Source organism: Schistocerca americana, chromosome 8 (genome assembly GCF_021461395.2).
Source record: "Schistocerca americana isolate TAMUIC-IGC-003095 chromosome 8, iqSchAmer2.1, whole genome shotgun sequence".
Classification (NCBI taxonomy): Eukaryota; Metazoa; Arthropoda; class Insecta; order Orthoptera; family Acrididae; genus Schistocerca; species Schistocerca americana.
In genome coordinates this window covers 520,162,556-520,188,329 of record NC_060126.1, presented here as the reverse complement: position 1 = coordinate 520,188,329, position 25,774 = coordinate 520,162,556, and the positions used below count along the sequence as shown (strand labels likewise).

General features: G+C 42.4%; 1 protein-coding gene and 1 non-coding gene across 2 annotated transcripts in view; both read right to left on the bottom strand.

Annotated features, from left to right (window-relative positions):
- Positions 1–25,774, bottom strand: part of LOC124544676 (protein argonaute-2-like) — a 314,130-nt gene that overhangs the window by 131,642 nt on the left and 156,714 nt on the right. The window contains exon 12 of the mRNA XM_047123299.1: positions 11,962–12,081. Within this exon, the coding sequence (XP_046979255.1) occupies positions 11,962–12,081 (120 nt within the window). The remainder of the gene's footprint in view (positions 1–11,961; positions 12,082–25,774) is intronic.
- On the bottom strand, positions 13,975–14,048 carry Trnat-agu. Its single transcript has one exon. It is a non-coding gene; the product is annotated as a tRNA-Thr (tRNA).

The window sequence follows — 25,774 nt, the reverse complement described above, 5'->3', positions numbered from 1 at the left end:
GTTTCTCTGTATTGCCTAAAACCAGCTTTCGTCGACCCTGATGGTCTCACACTGCCGCAGTCAGACTCTGCAGGTGATCCATCCTTGATTGAGAACAAAGACGTGGTCCCATCAACCTCACCACACACCTCTTCCGCCGAAGACTGTTCGCCACCGTTCGCTGGTTTCCCGACCTCGCCCCCTGTCTCACCCCGAGCAGGTTTTGCACCCTCACCTCCAACGTCGGAGACACACACACCTACTATCAATTTGGCCTGCAGTGTGCCACCACACCGTGAAGCCGCACAGTGAAGCTCCAATCATTCCATATGACATTTGGGTGAATGCAAATGTTTCTTGCAGCTGTTGGGAGACAGTCTGAGCACATGCTTAAGTGAAGCATAAAGATATGTTTAATTAAGAGAAGTATCTATTTTATGTTAGAGGTAGACGCCAGATTATTTGCAGTGTACAAATATTGACAGTAACACTGGCCCTTTCTGGTCTGAGCAATGTTTGGTAAAGTCAAGGGGGGTGTCACGGGGGATACACCAGTTCCTGTCAGATCACCAAAGTTAAGAACAATAGCTGTGGCCAGTACTTGGATGGGTGACTGTCCGGGTATGCTACATTGCAATTCCATACCTTTTGACAGTCTCTCATGAAGTGAGAGCATGCGAGATTGTTCCTAGTGATCTGTTCGTCAGATGGGGACATTAAGCTTGGCAGCCTCCTAGATGCTGTTCGAGACAAGTAGGCTATGCACAGGCACAGGCCTTCACCCTCTCCCTTCTGCCATCATTTCAACACAAACATGGCACTACACTACACACACACCATTTGAGTCATCTACAATCTACAGATACACTAACACACACAACTCTCATACTTCACAAAGGGGTTCTTCAGGGTCTGGCACCCATTCATACCATACAACATGCCTCAACACAGCTCAATTAGACCTTTACTTCCTAATATAATTTTGTTTGTTTTCTGTTTCATGTGGAGTTCACAAGATTGTGATAATGGGGCATCTTACGTCTCTGTGGATGCAGTGCTTTGCAGTGCAGGTCAACGCAGTCTTTTAACTGACCGCCAATGGCCACGAGAAGACGATACCCACATTGTCAAGAGCCTCCCTGCATCTTATTACAATAATTAAAAATAATGGCAATTGAAATCTTTGTAACTGAGCTTGTAATTACTTCGATGAAAAGGTTTGGTCTCTGTTACGAATCGGTTGATGGTGGACATGATTCATTCACTGCTCATCATCATCATTTCCATTTTGAGGAATTGTGCCAACTTCCTGATCCATCTTCAAAGGTTATTGTTGAGCCTATGGAAACTCCCTTTGTTCACCCCAACTGACAGCAGCAGGCAACATGCCTGCTGGCCAATGTGTCACCATGTTTCTCCACCAACCATGCTGATCACTTGTGCTGCAGAGAGATCTTTGACTGTTCCAAGGTATCATCCCAAGGCCATGCCCTTGACAGCTCACTTCACACAACACCATGTGGCTTTTGACATTAGCTGCCACACTTCACCAGAGTTCATGTTAACAGCACGGGTTTGCATTTGTATTGAGTTTCCGTACTTGCTAGCAGTTTGGAATGTGAGAGGTTCTACCATGTCTCCCATGCTCCATCCTCAAGCTGTGTTTCCTCAAAGGCTTTTTGTCATGATTCTATACCCCCCCCCCACGCATGTCCATCCTCGGTATCAGCACCTGGATTCCTAAGTGCAGTAAAATGTTTACTGTGCAGTGAGGCCTAGTGAGTGCCAGAAGTACCAGGAGGCTTACATTACCATTTCATTCTCAGCCCCTTCGGTATCCATTTACCCCCAAGAGCACCCAGAAACAAGTTTCTTTTGTCCGACACAGCTGACATCCTTCACCACCAGGTGAGTCCATCTTTGTCCTGATTCCCATTCCCCTGCTTTTATTTGTGTACACATTTCACCTATATGAACACTGTTCCCATGATACCTTACACTAATCCCCTCTTCAGCGTTTGTTTGTTCGAGTCACCAAATGTTGCCACACCAAATGCTGTAACCTGTTAATTGCTCTGTCCTGTTCAAAAGACTCCAACATGAGCAAGGGCTCCCCTTAATTCCAAAAATGCAAATTCATTATACTGTTCTTTTGTATTAGTAGTAGTTAAGTCTTCTGGAATAAATAATGCAAATCACCTCATGTGTTTCCTTCAGTGCGTTTAGTTAATTGTTATTTATTCTTGCCATATTTGTGTAAGCCTGGAAACTTACCAGCCCTTAAAAGTGGAGTTAACATTAAGTCATTCCTTCATTGGTGACCCCTGAAGAGTCTTACTACCACGTCATGCTGCTTTTTACTTTATTCATTTGGCATGCACTATGTGTTTCTGAGGGCAATTACTTTCCATTAGGTTGACAGTGCACATCATTCCACTCGCACCCCCCCACTCTCTGCTTGCACCTCTCATCACCACCCCCCACTCACACCCCCTACCCTCAGTGTACACCACCATTCTCCACCTGCACCCCTTTCTCAACTTGCGCCACCATTCTCATCCCACAACCTCACCCATCCACCACCCCCACCATTTGCTGAGTGGGCTGTACACACCATAATACAGCCTTAGCACCACATGCTCAGACCCGTCACTGTTTTACCAGGCATCGTGCTGAACTCTCTCTTTTGCAGCAACACACAATAGATATTTCATTGATGGTCCACACTATGAGTGTCCTGATGTTATTGCCACATGTCCCCAATACTGCAGCTGTCACACCCGACGAACCCCCAGCCAGCCCATTATTCCTCCCAACCCTGTGTCCAGGAGCACTTCAAGAGGTTTTAGAATTCCACACACACCTGACAGCACTAAAGAACAGCTTGGCTCTGATAGCCAACAGGGCCATGGGCCTCGTGCCAGCTCACCCAGCTGAACCTCCTCCTGCTCATGTGGCCACCCATTTGCCCCATCAACCAGTGGCATCCAGGCTTGTGGTTTGCTTCCATCAAGGCAGTTTTCACAGGGTGTTCTATCACGGGCAATACAACGAAGTTGAAGATAGCTGTTGGCACCTCCACCTGACCACCAATGTACAGGTTCAAGATGTCATTAAACACCCCCCACACACCCCCAACCATAAGGCAGCTACATTAAACTAAAAGAGCATATAATTTCCAGCTTCATACTGCAACGGACATGTGATTTATTATCCTCCAAATGAGTGTAGTGACATGCGGCTATCTCTGTTGCTGAGTCACATCCAAGCACTCCCCAAACTGTGCGTCCTCCATGTAGGTCTGTTTCTAAACTGCTGGCTCGTCCACTGTCCTCTCCCCATGCAGGCTGTCCTGGCCTCACACACCCATTTATCATTAGGCGATGCAACTGTCTTGGATGACAAACTGTTTGAGACTCTGAATTCTTTCCCAGCCATGGCTGTAATGCATACCACTGGGTATCATTCCACCGATGCCACTGCCAGCTGCCAGCATGGTGGCTGTTCTCCTGTACCCACTGCCCCATCCCGAGCCTCCGTGCACGTCGCGTCAGTCACACCCCCCCACCATTAGTGACCTCCATCTAGCATCCCTGCCCCTGTCCTCTGCCAGATTATAGTGCACCCAAGCTCTGAGGTGGCAGCAGTTAGAGCCAGTGTCACCTGTGTACGCCTCGACCACCCACTGCCAGGTACTGACCGCTTCCACTTGCACGACATCGGCCCCTGCCAGAGCAGTTCTAGCTTCCCCTTTGATGACCATCACAAACTTACTGCAGTGTGCTGGTATTATCAGAGGTTCAGTGAGAATGCTAACAATTGTATACCCCCTTGCTCCGGGGCCCCAAACACCAACAGTACATGTGCCCTGTTGCTGTACCATAACAGCTATTCATCTGGGATTTAAATGACACCAATTACCCTGTTCACTACCTCACCAACACAAGTTCTGACCTGTCTCTATGTCCCCTCAAACTACTCCTGAACCCCAGCCCTGCATCTCCTCACCTGACCACTATTGCCAACAATTCAGCTACCCCTGTTTATGGGGTACTCGCTCAACTTAAGCCTTCACCATATACTCCCGTGGGCCTTCACAGTTGCAGATGTTACCGGCCCCATTCTGGGCGTCAATTTTCTCAGCCATTACTTCCTACTGGCCAACTTAGCGAAGCATCATTTACGAGGCAGCACCTATGGCTGGTCTGTCCGCCATGTGTTTTGCCATGAAACAGCTGACAATTTTAGGCCTATATGCTGAGCCCCTTGAAGAATTTCCCCTTCTCACCCCACCATTCAGTGGCTGCCAGGAATTACAGCATGGAACCGTCCATTATATTGGCACCACCCCTGGTTTCCTGCTGCCTGAAAAGCCCTCGGATCTCAGTTCTTCACTCTATTCCCAAAAAGAATGGTTCCTGGTGCCTGTGTGGCGATCAACATAAATTCTACACCTGCACCATTTCTGACTGCTACCCTATGACAGTGCCATCTCGGGAGAAACTATCTTCAGTAGGATAGTCTGTGCAAAGGCCTACAAACAAATTCTTGTTGCTCTGGTGGACATCAAGAAAATAGCACTAATAAGGCTCTCTGGCCTGTTTAAAAGTGTGTTAATGACATTCAGCTTCCATACTATACAAATCTTGCACCAATTGTTAGACAACATCCTATGGGATGCAGCACTATATTTTGGCTATTTCAATGGTGTACTCTTCTACTCCCATCAAATGTCCACAGCTCATGGTCTAGTGGCTAGTGTTGCTGCCTCTGGATCACGGGGTCCCGGGTTCGATTCCCAACCAGGCTGGGTGTTCATGTTGTCTTCATCATTTCCTCCTCCTCCTCCTCCTCCTCCTCCTCCTCCTCATCATCATCATCATTCGTGACAGTGCTCAATTGAACTGTGCAGAAGTTGTGACTTTGTACAGGCACTGATGACCACGCAGTTGAGCACCCCACAAACCAAACTTCATCATCATCATACTCCCACCAACATGTTCAAGAACCTACAGAAAGCTGAGGTGATCCTCAATGCCGAAAATTGTGTTTTTGGGACAAACAAGGTGGAATTTCTCAAGCACTCAGTCATTGCCCCAGCTTCTGCTTCCTCTCTGAGAAGGTACAAGCAGTAGCAACAGCATCCAGCGTTTTGTAGGCACGGTCAATTTTTTCTGTCAATATCTCAAGGATGCTGCCACCCCCAACTTTGTGATGGTAAAAGAAAGATAAAAAACAGCTTCCTTGGACACATGCCATGATCAAGAGCTTTGAGAGGACAAAACAAGACCTCACCAATGTTGCTGTTTTGCCCCAAACCCACCCTACTGCCTCCCTTGCAATATGACCCAATCCTACCCTACTGCTGCCCTTTCAATTGGCACCAACATGAGCCACACAAATATTGGACCCATCCTGCAGAAACATGTGAATAACATCTGGTTACTGCTCACCTTCATTTCTTCCAAGCTCTCTGATGTACAATGCTGCTGGTGCGCATACGACTGTGAGCTATTCATAATCCATGAACCCATTCAATATTTCCAACCTTCAGTGTAGAGATGCATCTTTAGTAACTTTAGACACCACCATTCCATCACAATGGCTTTTTGTAGGAACGACATATATAAGATCTCACTCCTACAGTTTATACTAAATGAGTACATTGCATAATTCACTACCAACATCCAGCATGTCACCAGCATTGACAACGCTGTGGCAGATTGCCTTAGCCATTCCTGTGTCATCATCCAACTCCTAGATTACAATACTCTTGCTGCTGTCCAAGAGGGTGGCCCCTTCAGGAAGCTGAGTCCGGGCTCAACCTGCAGTTAATAGCAATACCCAGCACTGACCACTAAATAAGGTGCAACATTCTTGTAGACCCTTCACAACCTAATGGTTCTGGCAATCGCTCCAACTCCTTTCTCCCCTCCACCTTCCAAAAATGGTCCCTGACTGTGTTCATGGCCTTGCACACCTGAGTGTCTGTGCATCTGTCACCCTTACGATACAATATATCGTCTGGCCAGCATTCAATGTGACTGGAGCAACTGGATCCAAGCATGTATACTGTGCCAGCACACAAAGGTCAGATAGCACAACATGCTCCTATTGCCACCTTCCCTCCACACCATCAGTTCACACACATACACCTTGATGTCATCCACCCACTATCTTATTCCATTGGCTGTCAACACCTGTTGACAACTGTTAACAAATTTATGTGCTCTCCAGAGACTACTCCAATCCCTGATATTTCAGCCAAAACAGTGTCCACAGCCTTCATTTGGACCCGGGTGTCCTGTTTTGGATGCCACTGCGACATCTCTTCAGATCGCAGGTGCCAATTCCCTCCTACATTCTTCCATGTAGGACAGACACCTGTGGCTCCAATACCCACTGCCCTTACAGCTATCAGTTTTTTGCTAAATGCATGGTGGAATGGTTCAACCACAAATTTAAAGCTGTAGTTATGTGTTATTTTTCCGAATGATCTGTCACTGGTACTTCTCGGCCTGTGGTTGCACATAAAGCAACCAGTGAGCCCCACTTCTTCCTGACAGCATTGTCCCAGGTTCCACGGAACAGTTCCAAGGCACACAGCCCAGCTGTTAACAGTACCACCACAATGTCACAGCGACCACTGCACCTTCACCTACCACAATATCACAACGTGTACTCACATCACGCTTCGGGCAAATGCATACGAGCCACCGCTCCACACAAAGTACATTGGCGTACACTGTCTCCTCAGACAAGCTCAACCCAGCCTGTGTCATTAAGCTGCCCCCAGCCAATGAGCACCATACCGTTGCCTCCTATGGCTGGCCCCAGTCACAGTGCCAATAACACCATACCAAAGGTGATGCACGCCAGAACGCTACAGGGTGGTGCCACCCGATGCTGCTTCCAACACACTGCCAGCTGACACTACCCCCAACACTGGCCCCAACTCATTGTCAGTCAACTACCTGACCACCAAACCTCCCAGTGGCTGGGACCCTGATGCCAAGACTAAATAGCTGTTTTCACAGCCTCTAGCCAAAAAAGACACTGCACCTACCCCACACAGGCACCTGCTATCCCTGACATGGAGTAGCTGCCACAGGTGCTATTCCCCGAACGGTTGGAACAGTGATACAATGTGATATAATTTTACACGCACTCTGCACCATGCACAGGAATTACCCAAGCCCCTCCTCTCACCGGAGACTACAGCACTTGCACTGGCATAGAAATGGCAACCTATGCACGTGCCCCTTAACACGCGTGGTCCTTCTTCTACATCGCAGCAGACGCTGCGCACCTCGGAGTGCCTGACAGGTGGCGCCATCCTCCACCACTTCCTGACCCACACAGCTGCTTCGAGATGTCACCCAGCAGGCACCCTCAGTCAGTTTCAAGCGTCTCTCTGCTCTGTTAGCACCAATGTTTCCCCTCACAGAAGGGGGAACCTGTGTGGCAACTCTCTTTGTTTGCCTCTACTGACAGCAACAAATGACATGCCACATCAGCCAGAAACCAGTGATCAGTGAAGCTCCTGTTGGTCAACGTGTTTCCACATTTCTCCAGCACCCGTATTCTGCCACAAATAGATCTTTGACTGCCACACTTCCCAGGAGTTTTGGACTCACAATTATCTCTTGTATAGTCTCTGTGCCTGCTTCAATGAGGCAGCATCTCCTGTCCATGCTCTCGGCACCTTGCCTCACGCAATGCTGCGGGGCTTGTGTCATTAGCTGCTGTACTTCACTAGAGTTCACCTGAATTCAACTCCCCACAGTTCAGGAAATGTGAGAGGTTCTACTTCATCTCCTGCAGCCCCTCATCACGCTAATTTCCTCAAAAAATTTTTGTTACAGCTTTATAAAGGCTGATGCCAAGATGCCTGGTTCATCCACCCCCCCCCCTCCCCATCCCACCCACTCCCCCATATCAGCATCTGAATTACTAAGTGCAGTAAGGTGTTTTCAGTGTAATGAGGTTTAGTGAGCACCAGATGTACCAGGAGATTCACATTACTGTTTCATCCCCAGCCACTTTGCTATCCCTCTATTGACAACTGTGCCAAGAAATGTGTTTCTTTTCTCAGACTGTGCTGACTCCCTTCACCACCAGGCAACTCCATCTTCATCATGACTCCCCCCCCCCCCCCTTTTTTGTGTGTCCATATTTCACCCATACGAAAACTGGCTTAACAATATCGTGCAGTATCATCTCCCATTCCTTGTAAGTAATCCACATCAGTATTGTGCAACCATGAAAATATTAAACTGATGGTTCAGAAGTAATCACACCTGTCACCATCAGCCTTCTTCGTAAATAGAATTATTACTCTCTTCCTGAAGCCTAATGAACAGCCTTCCTGCTGTGGTAACACAGGTTCTCATCAGATCATAACACAGGTTCTCATCAGATCACTGAAGTTAGCACCGTCAGACTTGGCTAGCACTTGGAGGGGTGATTGTCCATATTTGCTGAGTGCTGCTGACAAACTGGCTACACTCAACCCTTATGAGGCCAACTGAGGAGCTACTTCACGAGAAGCAGCCACTTCAGTCATGATAGCTGACAACAGTTGGGAGAGCACTGTGCTGATCACTTGCCCCTCCATATCCACATCCAGTGATGCCTATTGGCAGAGGATAACACGGCAATTGGCCGGCACTGCTGGGCCTTCTGAAGCCTGTTCAGACGGAGAGAAGTCCTGATGTCTGAGGGTATTTTGCCTGTCTCGTATATCTCCCACACCAGGTAGAATAGTTTTGCTGTGCCTGGCTTTGCCAAGAGTGTCGTCTATTCTAGTGGCTTTGTTTTGGTTGAGCTATTTTGGAGCTCTGTTAAATTGTTCATATTGTATATTATGCTTCTCATCTTTATCTTCTTCCTCTTCTATTTCTTCAATACTGTTTTCAAGTTAGATTTTCTTGTAGGGGCCCTCTATACAGGTTGAACATTAATAAAACTGACAAGCTGCAAGTGCGGATTCCTGACTGGCAATGGAGGAAAAAGAGTCTGACGAACACATGTCCGGAAATGCATCGTTGCCACAGTAGATGGTGCTGACAAATGTCAGTTCTTTTGACCACATGCCATATATTCTTTGTGTATTATGTATTGTGAGATTGGTGCAGCATACTGTAAGCAGTGGAATGGTTCAGTATCCATGTTAGGGACAAGCCAAGATGATGTTTGGGTGTGGCCAAGCAAATGGAGGCAGTAGAGAGGCTGTACCGCTATACCAAAACAAGTACCCTCACACACACCAAGCACGTCACACAACATTTCAAGCCCTTTTTTGGACATTTCCGTGATCATGGGTCTTTTCAGACAGATGGACGTCCAGGGAGGCAGTGTACTGAGCGTACACCAGGCTTCGAGGACTGGGTTCTACAGGATATTAAGATGAACCCTAGTACAAGCTCCAGGAAAGTGGCCCACCAACATGGTGTAAACCAAAGTATGATTATGTGTATCCTGCATGACAACCACTACTATCCAAATCACCTGCAATCCCATTGAGGCCACTTTGAACATCTGTTATGACGTGGATGCGAAGAGTTCTGTACTGTGTTCTGGGACAATTTGTTGTAGTTAGACGCTGACCATACATTTCAGGACACATGTTCATAGGATTTTTTTCTTCCATTTCCAGCCAGGAATTCGTCCCTGCAGTTTGTCCATTTTATTAATGTTCACAGAGTATAGTGCTTCCATCTTTCACCTTTCCCTTCTTTTATCAGTACTGGCTTGCCAGCTGAGCTCTAAATATTTGCTCCTTTTTTTCTCCAAAGGTCTCTTCCTTGGTATCTACCTTTCCCTCATTATAAAGGCTTCTACATCCATGCATTTGTCCACTTGTCATTCCTGCTTAACTATTTTGTACTATTTGCCAACCTCACTTTTTGAACATCTGTATTCCCTTTTGCATACATCATTTGCTGCATTTTTATATTTTATCTTTTCTTCAATTATATTCATTACCTTCTCTGCTGTCCAGGGATTATATTAGGTCATGCCTTTTTACCTATGTGATCCTCTGCTGCCTTATCTGTTTCATCTCTAAGATCTACCCATTCACTTTCCATTCTATTCCTTTCCCCCATTTCATTCCAACATTGTCTGATGCTTCCCCTGAAACTCTTAACAACCTCTGTTTCCTTTAGTTTATCCAAGTTCCATCTCCTTATATGTTTTGAACTTCCATCTATCATAGTTTAGGGGTGTATCAAACTCGTAGATGGTACTTCCAATGCTCAACTCAGTAAGCATGTAATCACAATAACATTAAAATACCAAGAGGTAGTGAAAGTGGACTAAAAGCTCATATGCGCATAGTTCAATCCCAGTATAATGGAAACTGATACCAGACATTAGACTATCCAACATTCCAGTTTCGTATGGTCACTATTGCAATTGCAGTATTCACTAAATGTATGAATTTGGACAGATGACAACACATAATTTTTTACACTTTAAACATTCAAAGCAGCACACTAAATCTATTAACATCAGTGACGGTCTGGAAATCATTATTTTCAAAATTTGATCAAGTCATCCAAAATAAAAGGATATCTAGCACAGGTAAATTAGAAAAATGTACATAACAGCTGATAAATTTGTAAAAATTTAAATTGTATTAAAGTTAAAAAATTAGTGGGAGGTTTAAATATTGAATTCTAAATTAGCTAAATTCAAATAAAGGACAGAAGAGAGCCACCTCCTATTTCCCTGCCTTTATAGTAGGTTAGTGATTCATATTGTTGACATGGATTGTCAACGGAAAAGTGAATTGGATATCACACAGTAGAATGTTCAAGAACAGTGTGTTGACTTTCTCCACAAATGTCTAACAAATGTCTGTACCATAGATGAATTCTTGAACAGGAATAAATAAATCTATAAATATAGTATATGCATTTTGTGCCATTTAAGATAATGGGGTAAATAATAGAAATATTAATCCCTAACTCTGTATTGTAATATATACATATTAAAAAATCTTGTTTTATATGTGCATGTCTTGTGCACTTGACACGTTCCACATCATAACGGCTACTGTACTGTGCGACTGATCAATGGAACATGCAACCAACCAACCAACCAACTAACTAACTAACTAACTAACTAACTAATGGCTCCAGGATATCAAAGGAATTATCTAGTCCGAAAACTTAACCAAACCATTACTGTCACTTTTTATGGACAGAATGCAAGCAGCAATGTGTTCAAAGTAATAAGGTCTTTGTAACTGTCAATGATTCAACAGCTGCTAAGGACAGCATGCTAGAAGTGTTTAAATTTAATGAATCGTGGCAAGAGGCTTACCCCATAACACTGTTGTATGAACTTCGATCTCCATAACTTACAGACAAAATGGTGTGTGAGACTCTTTGATATGGAAAATTGAAAGGTGATATACAGTGTGGAAGACTGTTTACCATTGTTATTTCGACTGGAACTTTCAAGAATTCTTTGAGACTAATTAGAGGGACTACATCTCTCCCTGTAAAAGTCAGTGGGTTAACTTGTAACAATATCGATTACTCTTAATTTGTAGATGAGTTGTATTTCATGTTGCTTCCACAAATAGGGGGGTATATGTCTTATAAGTATAATAACACATGAAAAATTCTATATCATTGCTGGCAAAAAAGGTTTCAAACTATAAACTATATTTTCTAAAAATAGTCAGAGTACTGATGAAAGAAAGTTAACTAACAATAAACTCGAAGAAACTGGTCACAGTATCAGAAGTGAGATTGTTACTTTAACAGCATCCAACTCAGTCATTCCAGCTACAATTTGTTTAATGGAAATCTTAACTTAAATAAGCTGCAGTATTGGCACACATGACAAAAAAATTCAGGTAAGCTGCAACATAGATGACAAGTCGAGGGAAGAAAGCACAGAAACATTCATTTTACTCAAGTTTCCTAGAATTTTCAACACCAGAAAAGAATTTATAAATGGACTTACATTAGCATACATTATTTGTGGTGCATCCAAAATTCTTGCATTGACACTTTCAAACTGACTACTGACCGAAATTCCAAATTCCTGGATACCGGGATCACTGTTGTAGTCTGCTTGACGAATCTAAACAAAATGAAAATGAACAAATGTAAAAAAGCATAGCTGCCAACATGGAAAAATAGATTTTCACACCTCATGCCATGCAGGTTTCTCTTCCCTCAAACAGTTTATATGAATCTAATGAGATTTACCTAAAGAATACAAGACAATGGTCCATTTTAATTTTAAAAAATTGAGGTGAAATGTGTTATATCTAATGAATCACACAAAAAAGATATTTGAAAATTCTATAATGTTTAAGGTACGGCAGTACTGTATTTACGTGATTATAAGACTCGGTTTTTTGCCAAATCTGTCATTCGAAAAATACAGGGTCATCTTATATTCACATATTAAACTGTTGCTGCTGAGATTAACATTTTTAGGTTGTTTAATAGACTATTATACACGTCAGTGTTCATTTATAGATGAAGATTTGTTTATCGAGGGCACATGCAGATTTATTTTGGAGAATTCATAAGGGCAGGACTGAGCAAACGATAATCGCATTCACACAAGTTTGAGATTTCCCAATATGCCGAAGCTCTTGATACAGTATTGAGCATAGATGTTGTTCTAACTATCACGTGACATTTGGCTGATGGGGCACTAGTTCAAGAGATACATGAGAAACTGTGAACTAACCACTAAAATAATCTATTGCACTGCTTAAAATTTGAGAATTCTGTGAAACACAGGAGGAAATAGCATTAAAATCTATCATCTTACAAACAGTTATTACATTTGAACATGATTGCAATAAAAAATTCTCATACATGTATGGATTCTGAGTATAAACATTAATACTGCTATTTAAGTAAAGGTAACACAGAAAAGCGAAAATGTTGTCATTCTGAAAACACTACTTGATTCTGAACCAAGATCAATACTTAATTTTATTATGAGAGACTGTAATGATTTGCTATGTGAGTTGCAAATGAGAAATTTGGTTCCTGTTCATGTATTAGAATCCCAGGTAAAAATGTTACAAGCTTTTAACCAGCTTTAGAACATTATGGTGACCTTCGGATGAAACAAGAAGGAAAATTAATCCAGAATGAAATGCTAACGAAGTAAATCTATCAAATTAAACTGACTGTAATTGTTAATATAACTGACATTATACATGTTTAGAGACTTTACTGGTCTCATACAAGTATGATTTTGTGAATGTAGACTAAAGCAGAGAGTGAAAATCTGTACAAAAGCCAGAAATTCAACCCAGATCTCTTGCTTACTAGGCAGCTGCATTACCCAGTAAGTCACCTCGGCACAGCGCTTCACACAACCGCGTAGATTACCCTGGCATGCCTCCCTCCATGATCCAAATTCTAACTGTCTCTCCAGTCTATTTTAAATTTCCCCTTACACACAAACAGACTTGCTGAGGCTCTCTATGTTCTGGAATAGCACCTGAGCACTCACTGTAAATGGAGGGTCCAGCCTGAAACCCAGGTGCACGTACTAATACAAACGAAGTGGCACAATTTCAGACACTTTATTGGTCTCATACATATATGATTTTAGCAATATTATTAAAAGGATAGGAAAGTTGCTACTCGCTACCAACAATGCCCTTGTCAATGCAGCAGCAGTGCATGATGGGAGAGGCAGTTGGGTGGGGGTAGGAGGAGGCTGGGGTGGGGAGGGGGAGGGAGAGCAGAGTAGGCATGGGGGATGGTGAAGTGCTGCTGGGAGCATTCACGGACAAGGTGGAGATAGGGTAGGGCAGCTAGGTGCAGGCAGGAGGTCACACAGAGGGGCAAGGGAGAGGTTGGTGGAGGGGAGGGGGGGTGGAGATAGCAGAAAAGGAGAGAAGTAAAAACACTGGGTGCGTTGGTGGAATAGAGGGCCACATAGTGCAGGAAAGGGAAGATATGATTTTATGCATACAGACCAGAGTGGCAAGTGAACATTTGTACCAACGACGGGAATCGAACCCGGGGCACCTGCTTACTAAGCAGGTGCATTAGCCACTAAGCCACTGGCACAGCAGTTCACACAACTGCACGGATTTCCTTGGCACCCCTCCCTCTTTGATCCAAATTCTCATCGCCGCCCAAATCCACTTTTAAATTCCATCTTACACATGAACAGAATTGCTGAGGCTACCCATGTCCCGAAACAGTGGAACAACAGAATTGCTGAGGCTATCCATGTCCTGGAACAGCACCTCACCATCTAATGTCCTTTCATTTGTTTAAGTTCCTGCACTGGGGTTTCAGGCTGGATCCAGCATTTACATTCAATGCTGAGGTGCCATTGCAGAACATGGAGAGCCTGAGCAATTCTGTTCATGTATAAAGGGCAATTTAAAGCAGATTGGGGTGGCAGTGAGAATTTGGATTGAGGAGAGAGGCATGCCAGGGCAATCCATGCAGTTGTGTGAAGCGTCATGTGAAGGTGGTTTGGTGGCTAATGCACCTGCCTAGTAAGCAGGCCAGTGTTCGACACCTGGCATTGGTACAAATTCTCACTTGCCGCTCCAGTCTATATACATGAAGTGTTAACATAACAATGAAAATAATAAATTTTTGACAATATAATGTAACTGGATAGAAAGTAAGTCTACTCACCATATATAAAAACAGGTTTTACACATAAGCAAGCTTTCGGAGCCAGAGACTACTGGGATTCTGTGCGTTCTTTCTGAACTTTACCCCTTTTCCTAAATCTCCCCAGTCCTTTTCCTTCACCCCTTTCCCTTCCTCTTCAACCCTTCTGCCAAAAGAAGGAGCCTCTGGCTCTGAAAGCTTGCATACATAACACCTTTTTTTTATATGTGCATTCTCCTACCACCACTTGGAGAGTGGAGTTTTTCTTTATCCTTTTAAATTATATTGACTGTAATTGTTTTTGTTTGTTTGTTTGTTTTGTTTTGGGGTACAAAAACAGCTGGAGTCATATGTGCCCTCTGTAATTTTTGTGAGAATAAATTGCAGCAGCAGGAACCATTGTGAATATAACACAAACAGATATCAGTAGATCACGGGAGGAACGAAAGTTCAAGAATTGGGCAGAATTGCGATTCTGATCTTTTATGTATATCTTAGTGGCTATTGTTACATGTGACTTGCACCCTAGAAAATATTTCAGTCCTTGTTTCACAGTTGCTCAAGCACAGAACTGTGGAAGTGTTGGAGTGGTAATAGTGATAGCAGCTTGGCTGAGAACTAGATGAGTACGGGGAGAGGAATAGTGAGTGGAAAAGTAACTCATTTTGCCAACCACTGGAATGTAAACTACATTCTTTGGCTTTTCAGGAACATCTGCCACATTTAAGCTGCAATTTGCCTGAATCAATTTGTAGACTGAACTGACTTTAAAATTGGACAAATATCAACAACAGTATTCATTTCTGCAGGAGACGATCAAGTCTAGATAGGAGCAAGTGGAGTATTTTGTGTTTTGGGCTACAATGATGACAATGCTCACCGTGACCTATGCTGGGAACAAAAGAGTATATACCAGCTGCTAGTTCTATATAGCCAATGAGAGAGAGTGACAAGCAGACATCATGTTTGCAGGAAGCATGTGACAATGTAACATTCTCACATTAGTGTAGAAGTGAAATCAGATACATGTTTGGTTAAAAACAACTGTGTAGTCAGGTCCAAAGGTAACCAAAATCTCAGAAATCACAACATATTCGGAAGATGTAGCCAAACATTTGTGACACCGAAGACATAAATTTCACAGCTGTACCTTTATGATGATGATGACAATGATGATTGACACCTCAGACACCAAGGTTGTTGTTGTTATGGTCTTCAGTCCTGAGACTGGTTTGATGCAGCCCCTCCATGCTACTCTATCCTGTGCTAGCTTCTTCATCTCCCAGTACCTACTGCAACCTACATCCTTCTGAATCTGCTTAGTGTAGTCATCTCTTGGTCTCCCTCTACGATTTTTACCCTCCACTCTGCCCTCCAATACTAAATTGGTTATCCCTTGATGCCTCAGAACATGTCCTACCAACCGATCCCTTCTTCTGGTCAAGTTGTGCCACAAACTTCTCTTCTCCCCAATCCTATTCAATACTTCCTCATTAGTTATGTGATCTACCCATCTAATCTTCAGCATTCTTCTGTAGCATCTCATTTCGAAAGCTTCTATTCTCTTCTTGTCCAAACTATTTATCGTCCATGTTTCACTTCCATACATGGCTACACTCCATACAAATACTTTCAGAAATGACTTCCTGACACTTAAATCTATACTCGATGTTAACAAATTTCTCTTCTTCAGAAACGCTTACCTTGCCATTGCCAGTCTACATTTTATATCCTCTCTACTTCAACCATCATCAGTTATTTTGCTCCTCAAATAGCAAAACCCCTTTACTACTTTAAGTGTCTCATTTGCTAATCTAATTCCCTCGACATCACTCAACTTAATTCGACTACATTCCATTATCCTCGTTTTGCTTTTGTTGATGTTCATCTAATATCCCCCTTTCAAGACACTATCCATTCCGTTCAACTGCTCTTCCAAGTCCTTTGCTGTCTCTGACAGAATTACGATGTCATCGGCGAACCTCAAAATTTTTATTTCTTTTCCATGGATTTTAATACCTACTCCAAATTTTTCTTTTGTTTCCTTCACTGCTTGTTCAATATACAGATTGAATAACATCGGGGAGAGACTACAACCCTGTCTCACTCCCTTCCCAACCACTGCTTCCCTTTCATGTCCCTTGACTCTTATAACTGCCATCTAGTTTCTGTACAAATTGTAAATAGCCTTTCGCTGCCTGTATTCTACCCCTGCCACCTTCAGAATTTGAAAGAGAGTATTCCAGTCAACATTGTCAAAAGGTTCCTCTAAGTCTACAAATGCTAGAAACGTAGGTTTGCCCTTCCTTAATCTAGCTTCTAAGATAAGTAGTAGGGTCAGTATTGCCTCACGTGTTCCAACATTTCTACGGAGTCCAAACTGATCTTCCCCGAGGTCGGCTTCTACTAGTTTTTCCATTCGTCTGTAAAGAATTCGCATTAGTATTTTGCAGCTGTGACTTATTAAACTGATAGTTCAGTAATTTTCACATCTGTCAACACCTGCTTTCTTTGGGATTGGGATTATTATATTCTTCTTGAAGTCTGAGGGTTATTCGCCTGTTTCATACATCTTGCTCACGAGATAGTAGAGTTTTGTCAGGACTGGCTCTCCCAAGGCTGTCAGTAGTTCCAATGGAATGTTGTCTACTCCGGGGGCCTTGTTTCGACTTAGGTCTTTCAGTGCTCTGTCAAACTCTTCACGCAGTATCGTATCTCCCATGTCATCTTCATGTACATTCTCTTCCATTTCCATAATATTGTCCTCAAGTACATTGTCCTTGTATAGACCCTCTATATACTTCTTCCACCTTTCTGCTTTCCCTTCTTTGCTTAGAACTGGGTTTTCATCTGAGCTCTTGTTGTTCATACAAGTGGTTCTCTTATCTCCAAAGGTCTCTTTAATTTTCCTGTAGGCAGTATCTATCTCACCCCTAGTGAGATAAGCCTCTACCTCCTTACATTTGTCCTCTAGCCATCCCTGCTTAGCCATTTTGCACTCCCTGTCGATCTCATTTTTGAGACGTCTGTATTCCTTTTTGCGTGCTTCATTTACTGCATTTTTATATTTTCTCCTTTCATCAATTAAATTCAATATTTCTTCTGTTACCCAAGGATTTCTACTAGCCCTTGTCTTTTTACCTACTTGATCCTCTGCTGCCTTCACTACTTCATCCCTCAAAGCTACCCATTCTTCTTCTGCTGTATTTCTTTCCCCCATTCCTGTCAATTGCTCTCTTATGTTCTCCCTGAAACTCTGTACAACCTCTGGTTCTTTTAGTTTATCCAGGTCCCATCTCCTTAAATTCCCACCTTTTTGCAGTTTCTTCAGTTTTAATCTACAGTTCATAACCAATAGATTGTGGTCAGAGTCCACATCTGCCCCTGGAATTGTCTTACAATTTAAAACCTGGTTCCTAAATCTCTGTCTTACCATTATATAATCTATCTGAAACCTGTCAGTATCTCCAGGCTTCTTCCATGTATACAGCCTTCTTTTATGATTCTTGAACCAAGTGTTAGCTATGATTAAGTTGTGCTCTGTGCAAAATTCTACCAGGCGGCTTCCTCTTTCATTTCTTAGCCCCAGTCCATATTCACCTACTACGTTTCCTTCTCTCCCTTTTCATACTACCGAATTCCAGTCACCCATGACTATTAAATTTTCCTCACCCTCCACTATCTGAATAATTTCTTTTATGTCATCATACATTTCTTCAATTTCTTCGTCATCTGCAGAGCTAGTTGGCATATAAACTTGTACTACTGTAGTAGGTGTGGGGTTCGTGTTGTAATCTCCCCACGGAAAATTACCCTCTACCACGCAATAATTAATAATGGTCAACCAAATCATCCACATGTATTTACGTTTGAAAAGTATCTGATCAGATTTTCTAGTAATATAAGCGCCGACAGCTCGTCGACGCCAAGGTATTTTTCTAGCACGTACAGAGGTACAGAAATGTATGCTCCATGGTTATTATAGTGGGAGAGAGGAACAGCTTCGGAAGTATCGGTTGGAAGATTATCGGATTGCTAAAAGAGATTTATTTACTCGTCTTCGCGCTAAAGCGAGCTAGGAAGTTTGTGCCGCTAGCGTGATATATAAAGAGAAAGAAAACCCTGTAAAAGAAAATTACATGAGACTTGGAACCAACAGAAAACGGAACATGTACGAAAATGGATTCAATATACAATTTTCCTCAGAAATAAGGTTTGTGACCATTTTATTCTAGAGTGAATGACGAATGAGTTCTCTGTCTGAATCATTGATGATTGTCTGGGCCCTGTAATTAATTGGGAAGTTTCAGCTGTGACGAAGAGAGCCTGCAATCTCTGAGTTTTTTGAAATCGTCCAAAAAGGCTTCGTCCACATCTGAAATTTTAGATCTGTCGTAAACTGAACGAATTGTTCAAACGATCGATTTTCCCAACTGAATGCAGCGCTTAATAATAATAACAAATGTAAAGATCTTTTCTAGCACGCCAGCCGCTGAATATTAAGACGACGGGCTCCACCAGAGATTCTACTAGGCTGATTTCACGTAAATAATATAGTTAAACTGTACACAGATAAAGGACAGAGAGAGAGAGAGAGAGAGAGAGAGAGAGAGAGAGCGAATGAAATTCGAGAAATTACTCAGAATCCTCCATTAGCATAATTGTTTGTCTGTCTTTTCACGGATCAGCCTAATAAGAAAACACGAAGCCCTGACTTTATTGTACCGATTTATGTGTGAGGGTGAAAGAGCGATAAAGGCGACAGATACACTTCTGCACAGACAAAACATTACACCAAGTTAGCGGCAAGCTGCATTCATATAGACTTTCATCATTTACAGAGTAGAATTCATTATAATGGCCAATCCGTGACAGGACACGTTTTTGGACGTTGTTAAAATAATTTTGGTTTCTGTTTCATGTGAACTACGACGAGACAACTTAACTTGGAAAAGAGAAGAAATACTCGCAGCCAAGTTAGTCGGATCTACAAATAAAAGCAGCACGCTGGGCGCAGAAAAAAGGCCAGATCTATAATTTTTTATTAAAGCTTGCTAGTATTGAGGAAGTAGACGTAGATTGGAACATTTTCTAATTGTGTTCATGCGACATGTAGTTTGATTGATCTGCCCTAGTTGCATTTACCTGGATATACTATAAGAAAGTAGCCACAGAAGTATTCTTGTGTGAAGGGAGATATATATACCTTGACTGTAGAACATTTATATGGTTTTAACTAGGGCAATGTTTAAGATGAGTCAAACAGAGCAGAGCAACACGCAACAGCCTTCAGCTGTTAGCACTGATGATAATGATGGAGTAAGAAGTGTTGTAGAACCGATCGCTACAGATAGCGCAATAGAACGCCCTGTGGACACGGCTGGAGATATAACAGCAGGTATGCAACATGGATTAGATCCATTAGTAATTATCATGAGACAGATGCAGATGATAACCGAGAGCATGAATAATAGGAAAATCGACATTAACGCGAAATTAGCCTCAGTTACTGAAGGGCAAGAAAATCTGAAAAATTGACATTAATGCGAAGTTAGCCTCAGTTACCGAGGGCAAAATGATTTGAATTCGAAGTTAGCCTCAGTTACTGAGTGGCAAAATGATTTGAATACGAAGTTAGCCTCAGTTACGGAAGGTCAGGAGAATTTGAAAGCTGAGATTAAGCAGCAGTTACACGACAGTTTTTCCGAATTAGAGCAGCAGATAGAGGCGAAGACAAAGGAACTTAAAGATCAGGCCGAAGAGACGGAACGAAAATTAACTGCACAAATAGAATTGGTGAAAGCTCAATGTGAGGAATCTACTCACCGCGTACGTGTAGAAATGAAGGAGTATGTGGCGATTAAGATAGATACCGTACGCGAACAGATGGAAATGGTTCCGCAGTTAGTACAAAAGCAAGATGCCATGTCATGTGCAATTGCGCAACTTCCTGAATTGGCACATACACAGACGAACCTAAAGGAAAGTGTGGAACATCTGACAGAACGTCAGGACGTTATAGACCACCAAATTAATGTATTAACGGGTAAATTATCCGAAATCACATTAGAAAACAAAAGGCTAATGTGTGAAAACGTTGAGCAAAATGTTAAAGCAGCATACCAGAGTCTATGTGGCAAACAGGAAGAGAATCTGTTTGCGAAAGGACTTGAGGAAGTGCGACAGCAGTTAGGGGCTGATTTCGAGCATTGGAAACAAACGATAGCAGAGTCGATACGCGTTTCACAAAAAGGCTCAGAACAAATGAATACAGGCCAGCAGCAGAAGTTGGCAGCAACTGTAGAGCCAGTTACTTCCCATTCGCACACAGTACCGACTTGTGTGAGTAACTCGAATATTAAATTGCCACGAGCTAGTTGTTCGCGTGAAGTTTTATCTGACGGAGATTACGAAAGCCTTTGCCATGCCGAAGAAAAAATGCTAAAGCATCGGCAATTTCAGATTTTTAACCCTGACAAAAGGGGGGTCCATCCGATTGTTTTTATCCGAAGTTTTAGAGGAGTGCTACCCAGAAATTGGTCGGAGTGGCAGAAGATCAGTTTCGTTACTGGGTATATACAAGGTTCAGGGGCGATCTGGGCCTCGGACATGACTTCTGTTTGCTCGACCTATGAAGATTTTGAGAAAGCGTTTTTAGCAAAATTGTGGTCAGAAGGGGTACAGGAACGCCTAAGGCAGGAGGTGCTCTACCCAGAGCCATTCTCTTTTTCAAAAGGAAGCCTTAGGAAGTATTTTGAAAAATATATAAATAAAACTAGATATTGGGACAGACCTATGCCTTTGCCAGACATAATAAACATACTTAAGGCAAGACTACCAACTAGTATACGGAATCAATTAATTTACGGCATCGATAAAGACCTGGAGTCGTTCCTCACGACGTTAGATCATACAGACATTATAGAAGAGAACAACCAGAAAGCCCGTAACAACAGATTCCAATATAGGGAGATAGAACCTCCGCCAAATGGTAGGCAAGTAAACGCACAGAGATCGATAAATAGTGGAGAAACCCCTCAAAATCTCAACAATAATACCGGCAATAGTCTTGCGAGGGGCTATCCAAGGAACAACAGGAATGGGAAAAGATACAATCCCATATGGGGAAACGAAAGGAATTTCAGACCGCAAGCTTGGAACAATAACGGTAATAGAAAGTGGAATCAACCGGGGGGAATAAACTCAAATAACCAACATCAGTGGGGACGGACATCTGCGAATCAACCGGTAATTACCGAAGTGACGGACGATGTCAACCACCAGGCGAATCAAAATCCAACAAACTTGTAAGGACCCACTCGTGCCCTGGAGGAGTGGTCAACAATAGGTTGAGGGGCAACAGGATACGTGTACCCATGCTAACGTATAATGATGGACGATTACTGGCAGATGAATTGACCGAGGACTTAGAACTCCAAGATGAGGATAAGGAACAGGTGGCAGTAGCCGAAGTGCAAGTCATTTTAGAGACTGTACCGATAGTGGCGGTTTTGGACACAGCTGCAACCACAAATGTTATTTCGGAGGCTCTATTCAACAAGATCAGAAATATAAGACGAGTACCAATTTTTCCAGTTCAAAATTGCAGAATAATAGGCGCCGTTGGGGCTAGATCGGCTAATGTAAAAGTGCAGTCACTACTTAGTGTAGAAGTCGGAAATGTAGCAATATTAAGCACATTCCTTGTAAAAAATTTGGTGGTAGACTGCATTATAGGAGTCGACAGCCTACGTCAATACGGACGCAGAATAGATTTTAAAACAGGAAAAATTTGGTTAAATGTAAATAAACAAGAAATTGAGTTGGACTTGTTGAAAAAGGAAAGCCTTACCAGAAAATATAATAGTGGGATCAGTGTGCAAGTAATCAGGACTGCACAAAATTCTAAACAGCACGTAAATAATGAGTTCCAAGTCAAAGGAGACTTCGGTCAATTAGTGTATGAGGAGTTAAATGAATCCGACTGCATTATTGAAGAGCAGAAGAAGCAGCTCAAAGAATTATTATTAGTGTATGAAAACGTGTTTGACGAAAGGCCAGGAGTTATTAAGGGATACATATGCCATCTCTACGTTAAGCCGCACGAAACGTATTGTAGAACTTTCTATCCTGTTACCTGGAGGTTAAAGGCTCAAGTTCAAAAAGAAATAGATTGCATGTTGAAATGGGGTTTGATTGAACCCTCTACAAGCCCATACTGCTCCCCATTGTTGGTCGTGCCAAAAGCAAATGGAACTGTGAGACTGGTACTCGACGCCAGGGAAATAAATAAAATCATAATTCCAGTGAGAACACATCCGGAAAACGTAGACGAACTGATGCAACGGTTCCAGGATGTCCAATATTTGACGAGCATCGATTTGCGGAGTTCGTATTGGCAGGTCAAGCTGGATGAGTTATCAAGGAAATATACAGCTTTCATTTATGCCGGAAGAAGTTACCAATTTACTGTAGTTCCTTTCGGACTCAACATTAGTGCTGAAATCTTTATAGCAGCTCTAGATTATGGTCTAGGCCCAGAACTAAGAAGCAGGATAACAGTATTTGTTGATGATATGCTTATTGCATCGAAGACCTGGGAGGAGCATATTACCTTATTGAGTCGGGTGTTGGACGTGTTCAAAACCATGGGAATAACTGCTAACCTACAGAAATCCCATTTTGCACTAAACAGAATCAAGTTCCTGGGGCATATAGTTGACGCAAAGGGAATTTTACTGACCAAGGAGAAGCTAATTGCGATTAGTAAGTTTCCAACACCGAGAAATAGGAGGCAATTAAAAGGGTTTATGGGTCTTGCCTCATATTTTAGAAGATTTATAACGAATCAGGCCATGAATGCAGCAGCTCTAAATAGTTTGTTGAAGAAGGATGTGCCCTGGCTCTGGACATTAGAGTGTCAAGAAGCATTCGAAGAGATAAAGAAGCAACTAGTAAATGCACCGCTTTTGTACCATCCGGACATGCAAGAGGAATTTTACTTGTCAACAGATTCGTCAAATGTGGGTCTTGGAGCGTGCCTTTTCCAAGTACGCAAGATAAATGGACAGCTTACCTTTTGTCCTATTGCGTTTGCTAGTCGTGTTTTGTCCAACTGTGAACGAACGTACACGATGACAGAATTAGAAGCTCTTGCGGTCGTCTGGGGATTTAAAAAATTTCATTATTATTTATATGGGTCGAAGACTATCGTATATTGCGATCACCAATCATTAACGTTTTTACAAACGTGTAAACAGTTACACCCCAGGCTGGCTAGATGGACGCTCGCTCTGCAACAATACCAGTTTAAAATCATACATGTCTCAGGGCAGCAAAACATTATTGCTGACGCTCTATCAAGGTCACCGTTGGGTTTAACAAAAGAGATTGAAGTAAATAATTCCTCAGAATTCCCTGTATTGCTGCTGCAGGAAACTCCATTTAAGGCGTACTACGTCAATTTGTGTGTGCATATGGCCCAGTTACAGAAAAAAGATGCTCAATGGGGAAGTGTCATTCAAAGGTTACAACAGCAACCTTCGGATCAGATGGCAAATTATTATAAGCTGGTAAATGGCGTATTATTTTTCCGCTGTGGAAGGCCAAACAAAGTCCGTTGGTGTGTTTGTATACCTGAGGCACAAATAGAGAAACTTGTATGGTTCACTCATTTAACCTGGGGACATTTCGGGGCGACAAAATGTGCAGACAAAATAAGTGGGTACTGTTATTTTCCCAACATAAAGCGCAGAGTGCATGAGATCTTAAAGAGATGCATAATCTGTCAAAAAACAAAGCCCGATTCAAAAGGGACTAAGCATCCATTATGCTCTATATTAGTACAAAAACCAAAAGAATTAATTTCGTGCGATCTGTGTGGACCGTTACCTACTTCAAGAGGTGGTGTTAAATATGTGTTGGCATTTCTCGATGTGTGTACAAAATACGTAAAGCTATACCCGATAAAGGCGGCTACAGCCAAAGTAATTGTATTAAGATTGATAAGGGATTATCTTCCACATGTTGGCACACCTAAGGCGATCATAACAGACAATGCTAAAATATTCACGGGACTCCGATGGAAGCAGACTTTGTCTCAAGTCGGTGTGAAACATATACTAACATCATTTTACCACCCACAAGGCAATTTGGTTGAGAGGATTTTTAGAGAATTCAATCGATTTATGAGGACTTATTGCCATAATAAGCAAACGGCGTGGGCAAATTATGTGGAAGAGTTTGAGCAGATATACAATAACATGCCCCACTCCTCAACTGGATATATACCTTGTGAATTGATGTTCGGAGCAAAAGAGGAAAACTTCTGGACTGACCATATCCCCAGAAATCAGGAAACTGAGATGCCTTGGGAAGAAAAAATAAGACAAGCTATCATAAATATGACGAAAAAGGCTGATCAAAGAAAACAACGATATGACAAATTAATCAAAAGGGTACAGACATACCATGTCGGAGAGAAGGTACTAGTTAAACGACATACCAAATCATCCGTAATAAAGAAAAGTATAAAGAAATGGGAGTTACTATATACTGGACCATACATTATCCTACAAATTCCGAATCCGGGGGCTTATCTGTTAGCATACCCGGGATCGAACAAAATAAAACGGTTATTTTCTCATAACGACTTAAAAAAGTATAATGAAGATTAGAAGATAGGGAGGAATGGTGTTCCGAGTGACAGAAATGAACGCTCGTAAAAAACATAACAATAGACTATGTGTGTAGTGATAGAAACCTTTAAATTGAAATAGTTAAGCAGTGACATAGAGTATAGAAATAGTGACTAACTATTATTATCGAGTGTTGTAAAGAAGATAGTGGAGATAGGCTTCACCTGTGGTTTGGGTGAACATAGAACTTTAGCATTGCTAATGTCATCAAGAATGATTAAGGATCTAACTGACCTTCAAGAAGAATGAAATGTTTCCCGCAAATGACGCTGAATAATCTAAAGAGGTTCGAGTGAAGATTCATATATAATCTCATGTGAACGCTTACATGTGTAAATGTGTGAAGGAATGAGTTGTGGTAGTGAATCGTGAGTGACGGTTAACGCCGAAAAGATAATTTCCCACGCAAAACAGTTGACGTTGGCGCGAGAATTAAAATCGATATAGACGATACAGATATGCTTT